The sequence below is a fragment of the Echinops telfairi genome, unplaced genomic scaffold (assembly GCF_000313985.2).
Source record: "Echinops telfairi isolate 266 unplaced genomic scaffold, ASM31398v2 ScPeMD7_5592;HRSCAF=6446, whole genome shotgun sequence".
Classification (NCBI taxonomy): Eukaryota; Metazoa; Chordata; class Mammalia; order Afrosoricida; family Tenrecidae; genus Echinops; species Echinops telfairi.
Genome location: NW_022109491.1, coordinates 15,674,881 through 15,685,683, shown reverse-complemented (window position 1 = coordinate 15,685,683; position 10,803 = coordinate 15,674,881). Strand labels below are relative to the sequence as shown.

Genomic DNA, 10,803 nt, shown 5'->3' with positions numbered 1-10,803 from the left:
GGGGGGGTGGCATTGACACTGTTAGAGATGCAGAAGGCTGAGGAAGGGTGGCTCTCTAAAGGGGTGGGGGCCGCATCTGACCATGCCCAGCTCCCAAGGTTGAGTGCCACAAGGCAGGCAGCAGACATACCTCCACATCCACCATCCTTTTTTGTTTTTAATCATTTTATTGGGGGATCTTACAGCTCTTATCACAACCCATACCCATATACATTGTGTCAAACACATTAGTACATATGTTGCCATCATCCTTTTCAAAACATTTTCTACTTGAGCCCTTTGTATCAGCTCCTTTTTTAATGTATTACACTGACCACTGTCTCCCTTCACCCACTTTTCTGTTGTCCGTCCCCCTGGGAGGGGGTTATATGTCAATCATTGTGATTAGTTCCCCCTTACTCCCCCTGCCCCTTTCCTTTACCCTCCTAGTATTGCTACCCTCATTATTAGTCCTTAGGGGTTTGTCTCTCCTGGATTCCCTGTGTGGTGAGCTCTTATCTGTACCAGTGTATGTGTTCTGGTCTACCCGGATTTGTAAGGTAGAATTGGCGTCATGATAGTGTGGGGAGAGAAAGCATTAAAGAACCAGAGGAAAGTTGTGGTTCGTCGGTGCTATACTGCACCCATCTCCATTCATCTTAAGCTCCTTTGGACACCAGCTGGCTCCCCACAGCACTTCCTACTGTTCAGCTGGGTTCTGGAGTTTACCGCAGTGGGCACAGAACCCACAGGCGGTACTCCCAACGATGGGGTTGGTTAGGGATGGCACCAGCTTACAGTCCAGGAGACATGCTCAGGAGAGAGCTGTCCAGTCAGGGTAGTCTCCTCTCTACTGGGCCTGCAGGCAGGCCCCTCTCTGGCTCTCAGCCTTGGGGCCTGGCCTCTGTCCTGCTCAGGCAATGTGACAAAGTTCTTGTAGGGCTTTGGCCAGTACATGCCCAAAGGCTCTAAGCCTCAAGCCAGTAGCACTCAGCCTGAGCTTTGTGAAGGGGCAAAACCCAGCTCCCCAATTAAGTGCCCAGAGGCACCTCACTCCATAAGCCAGAGCATTCAGCTATACTTGCTCCGTGGGCTGGGAGGTCCGCTGGGTGGCTTCTGGTTCTGCTGCTGCCCCTCTGGGGTCACAGCTGTCTCCTGGGTCAGGGAGGCTCATGGCAAGGGCCCTGGGGTCCCAAGGACACTCCTCTCCTGTCCCTTGTCTCTTGCTGATAGATTCCCCCTTCCTGCTTCTGAGAAGGCTCCTTTTATACCCAGCAGGCTGGCACCCATCATTAACCCTGTAACAATCACAGCTGAGTCATGATCTCACCCAGCCCCGTCAGGAGAAAGGTTGTTTGGTGGGAGTAATAAAGGCTGTGGTAGAGGAGTTGTGAAGGTACTCTGTGGGACAGTGGGTGATCGGTGAGAAGTAAGGGGCGGGGGGCATTCAGGTGGAGGACAGGTCTGGGGCTGGCTGAGGCCATGGACTGGACACTGAGGACAGTTGAGATGGTGGCAGGGGGTCTGGGATGGGGTCTGAGGAGGGAGAGACACAGGCCCTTGCCATTCCAGCAGCTGCAGTGCATTTGGGGTAGGAAGGCCTCTGGGTGGGGGCTGGCCAGTCAGGTGCTCTGAATCTTCAGGCTTGTCCGCGATCCAAGGGGTTCCGGATCCAAGAGAGAGTGTCCTGTCATCTTTGTTGACTAGGCCAAGCTTCTGTTGGGCCTGATCCTCCTGCCATCTCTTTATGAAGGGTCTTCAAAACGTCCATGGACAGATGGGATGAGAAGAGAACGGGATTTTTCCACCAACATATTGAAGCCCCCTTGTATTTAGGCTGGAGTACCTGCCCTCTGCCCGGGCTCCCAGGCATCCCCAGCGTAGGGTAGGAGTGTGGCCGGGACCCTCGCCAGAACCAGTGGGGCAGGGCTGAGGATGGAACTGTCATGGGAGGGGCCTTGTGCCAGGTACAACACTGAGTACCCATCAGCCTCCTGAGGACGCTACTGTCAGTCACTCCCTTTCATGGATGATGAAAGGGGCCAAGCTATGGCTGCTCCAGGCCCTCCCAGAGCCCCGGGGAGGGACGGAGGAAGGGGGGAGCTCAGGCCCTATGCTGCACACGTGGCTGGTCTGAGGCCTGGAGAGGTTAAAGGAGTGCTCACCGCTGTCCCTTGGGTCAGTGCTGAGGTCTGTTGTCTGTGCTGTAGCCTCTGGACGCCCCCTCCCCTCCTAGTGTTAGAGCAAGGGTGAGTGCTGAGTGCAGGCTGGGATAGGGAGACTGTCCCAGATCATAGGTGGTGTGACCACTGCATCTCTGGGCTAGCCTCTGCCTCAGGAAGGGCCAGGATGCGCTGGGCTGTCCTTAGGGGCGGTACCATTCATTCCGGGAGTGCAGAGTTCTCTGAGCCCAAGCCAGGTTCCTCTCTCGGACCTGAGGCCACCCGATCCAGCCCTGACCCCCAGACTTAACGATTTGGTGACCCGGCACGCTGTGTCAGGAAGTGCCCGCCACAGGGCAGCCTGCAGACTGCCTCCTGCTGCAGCCAGCTGAGTTCCTTGGGATGGAGAGGGTCAGGATGGGCACAGGGGATGCCTCAGGACAGAGCCTCCCACCCACTGTGTCCGTGACTGCAGGCTGCCTTAGCTGTGTGCCCCTCTGTCCTGACCCTGTCCAAAGCCTGCATCCCCATCTCGGCATCTCCACCTCCTTCCTAGTCGACATCCGAGAGATCAAGGAGATCCGCCCGGGGAAGACCTCCAGGGACTTCGATCGCTACCAAGAGGACCCTGCTCTCCGGCCAGAGCAGTCACACTGCTTTGTCATCCTGTACGGCATGGAGTTCCGCCTGAAGACCCTGAGCCTACAAGGTGGGGCGCCTCAGGGCTGGGATCGGGGGCAGGGCAGGACCCCTCAGGACATCCCAGCAGATTGGTGTGCTTCTGGGGGTGAGGGGAGGTGCCATGCCTGGTCCAGGGAGGGGCATGGCCCCGGCTCAGCTGACAACCCCGCTGCCCACAGCTACATCTGAGGATGAAGTGAACATGTGGATCAAGGGCTTAACATGGCTGATGGAGGACACACTGCAGGCAGCCACGCCCCTGCAGATCGAGCGGTGAGTGCCTCCCTGAAACGCTGGCAGGCATGGGGCCAGCAGGCTTGTGCGTCTATACCCTGTCTACTGAGCCCCTCCCCAGGCCAGAAGCAACCCTTCACCCCAGGTTCTCTCTGCAGGTGGCTTCGGAAGCAGTTCTACTCAGTGGATCGGAATCGGGAGGACCGGTAGGTGCCCAGCTCAGGCTCCAGCTGGGTGTGGAGGGGCAGCCAGGGAACCCCTGCCGAGTGGGGGTGGTCCTGGTACACGTGCCTTTCTGCAGAAAGCCCTCTGACCCTGCTGAGGCCAGAAGTGGTCCTTAAGGCACTGACACAGGTGAGCTGGCAAGAGTGACCACACGTGGGCAGAGCAGGAAGTGCAGGACTGGGAGGCAGGCTGTGGGGCTGGACTATGCCAGCTCGGGGCCTCCTGTAAGTGAGGGCGGGGGTGCGGGCTTCATCCAGCTCCAGCTTCGAGGTCTTGGTGGCAGCTGAGGGACGGGGAGGGGGCAGCAGAAGTGGCAGTTCATATCCTGACTTGACCCCTGCAGGGTCCACGGGCCTATGCGAGTGCCTGGCGATAGTCCACGGAGCAGGGGAAGCCCCCGTGCGGCACTCATGTTCTAGAGCAGGGTCCTCACACTGCGGCCCGCCCAGGGCATTCATCCGGCCCGCCGGGTGGTTTTGCCCGTGTGTTTTTTTACTTCAAAATAAGATATGTGCAGTGTGCATAGGAATGTGTTCATAGTTTTTTTTAAAACTATAGTCCGGCCCTCCAACGGTCTGAGGGACAGTGAACTGGCCCCCTGTCTAAAAAGTTTGAGGACCCCTTCTCTAGACTAAAGGGAGAAGCTAGGTGATAAATGAAACGAACAAACTTGCTAATGCTGGGCGATGGTGGGTGCCACGGGGAGAAATGAAGTAGGGAATAGGCGGGGGAGTTGCAGGGGCTGAGGCAGCTGGCAAGGTGGTAGTCTGGGCGGTACCTGGGGAAGAGCTCTCTAGGGCAGGGAGTCGTGGGCAGAAGCAACCCTGGCATGCTCGGCAAGAAGAGGAGGCCGAAGGGCCAGGAGGCCCAGAGCCCTGGAGGCTGTGAGTTGTAGGCCTGGTCAGGGTCTCTCGACCCTGCTGCTCGAGGGAGATGGGAAGCCTGGGGGGGGGGGGGTGATGCAGGGTTAGTGGGTCGCTCCGGCTGCTGTGGGTGGAACAGGGCAAGAGCCAGCATAGCTGGTGAGGGTGGGCGGGGGACAACCGTGGTGGTGAGGTGGTGGGGTTCTGAGTGCGCCAGAGCCCTGGGGGGCGTGGTGGTTACGTGTCGGGCTGATAAGGGCTTTCTGCTCTCGGAAAGGGAGTTCTAACCTACCCGGTGGGGTCGCTATGAGTCAGCATCCCCTCTGAGCCAGTGTGTATCTAAAGGAGAGTCGGGTGGGAATTGCAGGAGATTGGTTTTGGGGTGAGAGAGAGCAGCCGAGCATCTCGAGGTGGGAGCCTGCGTGGAGCACAGTTCATTCAGGGACATGCCACGCTGTAAGATGCCCGTGAGGTGCCGTGGACCCGTGGGTAAGCTGTGCCGAGAGGAGTGGTGGGGGCTGGAGCAGACACAGCTCAGGAAAGGGCAGAAAACCTGGATGGGAGCGCATGGGGGGCAGCAGAGCAGTGTTCTGGAAGGCCAGGGAGAAGGCGTTTAATGGCGCGTTTACCCCAGGATGAAGCGTGAGGAGGCTGCTGGTGCTTGAGACACAGGGTCAGGCGGAGAGCATGGGCATTTCCTCCGAGCAGCCTTAATATCGGGGGAGGGAAGCGAGGCAGGAAGGAATGGAGACCTTGGGAAGGCGGGGAGCTGCTTCCACAGCTGGGAACGAGGGCCTGCAACCCCTGGCCCTAGGGTGCTTGTGAGGATGGGCTGAGATGGGCCCTAAAACCTAGCCCGGTCCCTGGCAGGGAAGAGCATGCTTGCAGAGCGTGGTGTGGTGTGGTTTCCCTGTGTGCCCATCCTCCCCTCAACCAAGCACCATGCAGAAGAGAGAGTTCTCCTTTTCTGCCCTGCTGCCGGGGCCACCAGTGCCCTATCGAGACCCTGGGAAGGGCATGTTGGCAGGCAGGCTCATGCCTGCCCTGACTGCACACCTTCCCTGGCACCCAGAGCAAATGCCCAGTTAGCAGTAGTTGTGTTTGCTTGAGGATGTCCAGCCCCCTGTCACCCACCCCCCATCCCTTCTGCACTGTGGGGCTGGGGCCACAGGTGCTAGGAGTCCACTTCCCAGCACCCCCTGCTGAGCTGCCCTCATTGGGGTAGGGGGTTGGGGGTGACCTGCAAGTGAGTTCTGCCCGCAAGTCTGCCTCCCTGGTTCTGGATGGGCTACCCCACAGGGCTGAGGGGCAGGGCACAAGAAGGGCCCCCCATTTTCTGCTGCAGTCTCCCCCATGGCTCCAGGGTGAGCCGTGAACACCCTGTTCCCTCAGCATATCAGCCAAGGACCTGAAGAACATGCTGTCCCAAGTCAACTACCGGGTCCCCAACATGCGCTTCCTCCGAGAGCGGCTCACGGTGAGGGCGCTGGACATGTGTGCAGGGCCGGGCAGGGAAAGGCCAGGCCCTGGGTTTGTGGCCTGACTGGTGCCCCACTCTGTCCCTTGCCAGGACCTGGAGCAGCGCAGTGGGGATATCAGCTACGGGCAGTTTGCGCAGCTGTACCGCAGCCTCATGTACAGCGCCCAGAAGACGGTGCATGAGCCTCTCCTCCCCCGCCCTTCCAGCCTTGTCCCGCCCCACCTACCTTGTCCTGCCCCACCTGCCTTGCCCTGCTACCTGCCTGCGGCGGGTGGGAGTGGGGGTGGGAGTGAGGCTCTTCTCTGCAGCCTGTCCTCACCTGCTGCCCTGCCTCCCCTCCTGAGCTGAGCCCCCCTCTCTCACGGGGCCTCACGCTGACCTGCTTATGTCTCCTGCAGATGGACCTACCCTTCTTGGAAGCCACTGCCCTGAGGTTTGGTCTGCAGCGGGGAGCGTGGGGGTGTCCCCTGGGCTCTCATCGCCCCTCCCTCTCTGGGGGGATTCAAGACCTAGCCGGGAGGCCATAGGAGCAGGGAGCCCTAGCTGGGCTGGGCCCTGCCTCCTAAGGGCCCTGGGACCCCCAGGCACTCCGCCTCTCTCCCTACAGGGCCGGGGAGCGGCCGGAGCGCTGCCGTGTGTCGCTTTCAGAGTTCCAGCAGTTCCTCCTCGAGTACCAGGGGGTACGGCCCAGCTGGGGTGAGGGCGGGTGCTGGGGGCATCCCTGAGTGCTGTCCACTCACTGCACCCACTCCACCCTCAGGAACTGTGGGCAGTGGACCGGCTGCAGGTGCAGGAGTTTGTGCTCAGCTTCCTCCGGGACCCCCTGCGAGAGATCGGGGAGCCCTCCTTCTCCCTGGACGAGGTCAGTGGGCCACCCCACCCTCGCAAGGACGGGTCTCTGTTGAGGGGCCTCCGTGCCAGTGGGCAGCAGTGCCAGCTCAGGGTCGCTTCTCTTCTGTGTTTGTCCCTCCCTGCTAGTTCGTCACCTTCCTGTTCTCCAAGGAGAACAGCGTGTGGAACTCTCAGCTGGACGCTGTGTGCCCCGAAACCATGAACAACCCTCTCTCCCACTACTGGATCTCCTCTTCCCATAACACGTGAGCACCTGCCATGGGAGAGGGGCCAGGGGAGGGCACAGGGCCCGAGGCCACACCTGCCTCTCCTCGTGTGCAGATACCTGACTGGGGACCAGTTCTCCAGCGAGTCCTCCCTGGAAGCCTACGCCCGCTGCCTGCGCATGGGCTGTCGCTGCATCGAGTGTGCGTGGGGGCCTGGGCTGGGGGAGAGGGAGGAGGCCGGAGGAGGGGATGTGTGCCTGCGGGTGACCTCAGGGTGACCACAGCGCTGATGTCCCCCAGTGGACTGCTGGGACGGCCCGGATGGGATGCCAGTCATTTACCATGGACACACCCTGACCACCAAGATCAAGTTCTCAGACGTCCTGCACACCATCAAGGAGCATGCCTTTGTGGCCTCGGAGTGAGTGGGGAGGACTCCAGAGGGACCCTGTCCCCAACCCCTGCTATCTGCTGCTCCTGCCAGCACCTGCATCCTTGTTGGCTCCTCCCCTCCCCCTCCTGCTTCCTGCTGCTTGAGCTGCTGCTTCCCAGGTAGGCTGTTTCCAGCATCCTCCGGCCCCCCTCATCGCAAACACGAGCTCTTAACCGTGGTCCCAGGCCACCACCCGGCCAACCCTAGCCTTCCCTCCACCCAGAGCCCTGTCTCCTGCATCCCATTGGCTCAGCTCCTCTTCCCACCAACCCAGGGCTCTCTGCTCTCTCTCTCACCTCACCTCACCATGGGGTCACCACACTTTGAGCTGCCTGGAAGTCAGGTCTCATCTTCCCTCTTCACGGATGACCCTCTCTCACTGCTGAGCCATCTCTGGGGCTGGGCCATCTCAGGCTGCCCACCACAGCCTGGGGTCACTCCTCTAGAGACAGGGTGCCTATAGATCCTTGGCGGCTAGCATCTCATCTTAGAGGGCTCCTTGGATTGAGCCCCCCTCCCCACCCCGTGCACCCCAGTATCCCAGGGTCCGTGTCCCCCATGTCGGGCCCTTCCCCACAGGTACCCGGTCATCCTGTCCATTGAGGACCACTGCAGTATTGCCCAGCAAAGGAACATGGCCCAGTACTTCAGAAAGGTGCTCGGGGACACGCTGCTCACCAAGCCTGTGGACATCTCTGCCGACGGGCTCCCCTCACCTAATCAGCTCAAGAGGAAGATCCTCATCAAGGTGAGGGGGCTAGTGAGTCCCCACTTCCCGTCAGCCTTCCCAGGCTGCTGCTCCGTGCTCAGTGGCGCCTCCAGGCCAGGGCTGGCATCATGGTCTGAATCTCCTGCAGCACAAGAAGCTGGCCGAGGGCAGTGCCTACGAGGAGGTGCCCACGTCCGCGATGTACTCGGAGAACGACATCAGCAACTCCATCAAGAATGGCATCCTCTATCTGGAAGACCCCGTGAACCACGTGAGGCTGGGCGTGTGGGCGGGGGCGTTTCTGCGGGCTCCCGGCAGGGGCTCCCACTCACAGCCCCATCGGCCTGTTCCAGGAGTGGTACCCCCACTACTTCGTTCTGACCAGCAGCAAGATCTACTATTCCGAGGAGACCAGCAGTGACCAGGGCAATGAGGATGAGGAAGGGCCCAAGGAGGTGAGGGGGGGCAGTGCGGGTAGGAGGGGCGGCGCCCCCTTGCAGGAGGCCACGAGGAACATCTGTGCTGCTTCCCACAGGCCAGTGGCAGCACAGAGCTGCACTCCAACGAGAAGTGGTTCCACGGGAAGCTGGGGGCCGGCCGGGACGGGCGCCACATCGCCGAGCGCCTGCTCACTGAGTACTGCATCGAGACCGGGGCGCCCGACGGCTCCTTCCTCGTGCGCGAGAGCGAGACCTTCGTGGGCGACTACACGCTGTCCTTCTGGTAGCCCATGCGGGCAGGGTGTGCATGTGGGGGCTGCTCCCAGCGCTCCCCGGACTTGAGCATGGGGAGCACTGGGCTCCCTCAGTCGCCTCCCTGTCTGAGACTTCTCCCCCTCCGCAGGCGGAATGGGAAGGTCCAGCACTGCCGCATCCACTCACGGCAGGACGCGGGGACCCCCAAGTTCTTCCTGACCGACAACCTGGTCTTTGACTCCCTCTACGATCTCATCACACACTACCAGCAGGTGCCCCTGCGCTGCAACGAGTTTGAGATGCGCCTCTCGGAGCCCGTCCCGCAGACCAACGCCCACGAGAGCAAGGAGTGAGGGAGGAACCCAGGTGGGGCAGGGCGGGGCTGGGATGGGGCCAGGGCTGACTCGGATCCCTCCTCAGGTGGTACCATGCCAGCCTGACCCGAGCCCAGGCTGAGCACATGCTCATGCGGGTGCCACGCGACGGGGCCTTCCTGGTGCGGAAGCGGAATGAGCCCAACTCCTACGCCATCTCTTTCCGGTAAGGGACACAACCCCGGGGACAGCGGTGCTGATGGCTGGGGGACTGGGCCGCCCTGACCACTCCACCCCCCGCCCCTCCCCGGCTGTTCTGCTGCAGGGCAGAGGGCAAGATCAAGCACTGCCGCGTCCAGCAGGAGGGCCAGATGGTGATGCTGGGGAACTCGGAGTTCGACAGCCTCGTGGACCTCATCAGCTACTACGAGAAACACCCTCTGTACCGCAAAATGAAGCTGCGCTACCCCATCAATGAGGAGGCCTTGGAGAAGATCGGCACCGCCGTGAGGCTACAGGAGGGGAGGGGCGGGGCGTTGGGGGGACGGGAGCAGCAGGCCCTGAAGCTCCGGGTGGCCCAGGCTGGCCTCCATGTGTGGTGAGGGAGTGCATCAAGCAGTGGGCGTCCTCGAGGAGGGGAAGCCTACACGCAGGCTGGGCTGGCAGAACGGGCGCGGGGTGTTGTGAGGACGGCCGTGGCTGGACAGTCTAGCAGTCGCCTGTGCCCAGGACACAGACGCTTGGCTGTGGCTAGAAAGGAGCAGGGAGACTGGCTGGCTGAGAGCCCAGTCATCTCTGACCTTGGGTGGTCAGGACGGGAGTGCTGTCCAGGGGCCTGGGGCTCAGTGGTGACGTGGATGTGGGGCAGTGCTTCCTGTGGGTCTGGCGGTCAGTGTGTGGGCCCCTGAACCAAACCACTTCCAAGGGGGAGATGCAAGAGGGGGAGGCAGGCCACCGAGTCCATCCCTTGGGCAAAGTACTGCGGGGACGATGGCAGCAGCTGTTCTCTTCCATGCGGGGGCAGTGACACCCCTGTGCCCTCCCCAGGAGCCAGACTATGGGGCCCTGTACGAAGGACGCAACCCTGGCTTCTACGTGGAGGCGAACCCCATGCCGACTTTCAAGGTACCCCTCAGCCTCTAGGCACAGGAGGGCCCAGCTGCTGGGCAGCCTTGCCCTGCCTGGGACCCACCTGCAGTCTCTGTGGCTAGGTGCTTTTTGTGGGTTCCTGGGCCGAGAAGGCTGAGGAGGTGTGTGTGGTTGGCGCATGAGTCCCCAGGGCTGACCCAAGCCCGAGCTGTCCCTGGGGGGTGTCTCTGACCCTCCTGTCCCAAGGTGGGGCCCCCCAACTACTCACTGCCCTTTGCTCCAGAGCACTGGCAGATGGGGTTTCCTTTCTCAGGGGTGGGTGGGTGGGGGAGCCTGTATCCTCAATGGGCAGGCACCCTCTTCCCACCAGGCCCAGGAGGCACACTGTACCTGCAGACAGTTGCGGGGCCTCCTGGTGACTCAACAAGCTGCATTGTACACACGGCGGGTGCTGGCAGCCGAGGGCCTCCCCTGGCCGGGTGGCCGTGGAAGGGAGTGGCCGCATGAGCGAGTGCTCTCCCTCCACAGTGCGCGGTCAAAGCCCTCTTTGACTACAAGGCCCAGAGAGAGGATGAGCTGACGTTCACCAAGAGCGCCATCATCCAGAACGTGGAGAAGCAGGAGGGGGGCTGGTGAGCCTGGGTCCTGGGCCTCAGCCGGGCTGGCAGGGGGGCTTTGCTGGGAGCATTGGCCTGTTGGAGACACCTGCCACCATTTGGCTTAGGACTGGGGTCCAAACTGAGGATGGTTGTGGCCCCTCAGGTGGCGTGGGGACTACGGTGGGAAGAAGCAGTTGTGGTTCCCATCAAACTATGTGGAAGAGTTGGTCAGCCCAGCAGCCCTGGAGCCCGAGAGGGAGGTGAGAGCGCTCTCCCCCCCCC

General features: G+C 61.4%; 1 protein-coding gene across 1 annotated transcript in view; it reads left to right on the top strand.

Moving 5' to 3' along the window:
- Positions 1 to 10,803, top strand: part of PLCG1 (phospholipase C gamma 1) — a gene marked incomplete at its 5' end in the record, with an annotated part of 34,236 nt that overhangs the window by 18,734 nt on the left and 4,699 nt on the right. The window contains 21 exons of the mRNA XM_013008674.3: positions 2,698 to 2,850; positions 3,002 to 3,095; positions 3,215 to 3,262; positions 5,537 to 5,621; positions 5,715 to 5,798; positions 6,023 to 6,057; positions 6,232 to 6,304; positions 6,385 to 6,486; positions 6,603 to 6,721; positions 6,798 to 6,883; positions 6,983 to 7,103; positions 7,695 to 7,863; positions 7,973 to 8,095; positions 8,178 to 8,279; positions 8,360 to 8,547; positions 8,668 to 8,868; positions 8,940 to 9,059; positions 9,159 to 9,339; positions 9,881 to 9,958; positions 10,451 to 10,554; positions 10,685 to 10,781. Of these exons, the coding sequence (XP_012864128.2) occupies positions 2,698 to 2,850; positions 3,002 to 3,095; positions 3,215 to 3,262; positions 5,537 to 5,621; positions 5,715 to 5,798; positions 6,023 to 6,057; positions 6,232 to 6,304; positions 6,385 to 6,486; positions 6,603 to 6,721; positions 6,798 to 6,883; positions 6,983 to 7,103; positions 7,695 to 7,863; positions 7,973 to 8,095; positions 8,178 to 8,279; positions 8,360 to 8,547; positions 8,668 to 8,868; positions 8,940 to 9,059; positions 9,159 to 9,339; positions 9,881 to 9,958; positions 10,451 to 10,554; positions 10,685 to 10,781 (2,363 nt within the window). The remainder of the gene's footprint in view (positions 1 to 2,697; positions 2,851 to 3,001; positions 3,096 to 3,214; positions 3,263 to 5,536; positions 5,622 to 5,714; positions 5,799 to 6,022; positions 6,058 to 6,231; positions 6,305 to 6,384; positions 6,487 to 6,602; positions 6,722 to 6,797; positions 6,884 to 6,982; positions 7,104 to 7,694; positions 7,864 to 7,972; positions 8,096 to 8,177; positions 8,280 to 8,359; positions 8,548 to 8,667; positions 8,869 to 8,939; positions 9,060 to 9,158; positions 9,340 to 9,880; positions 9,959 to 10,450; positions 10,555 to 10,684; positions 10,782 to 10,803) is intronic.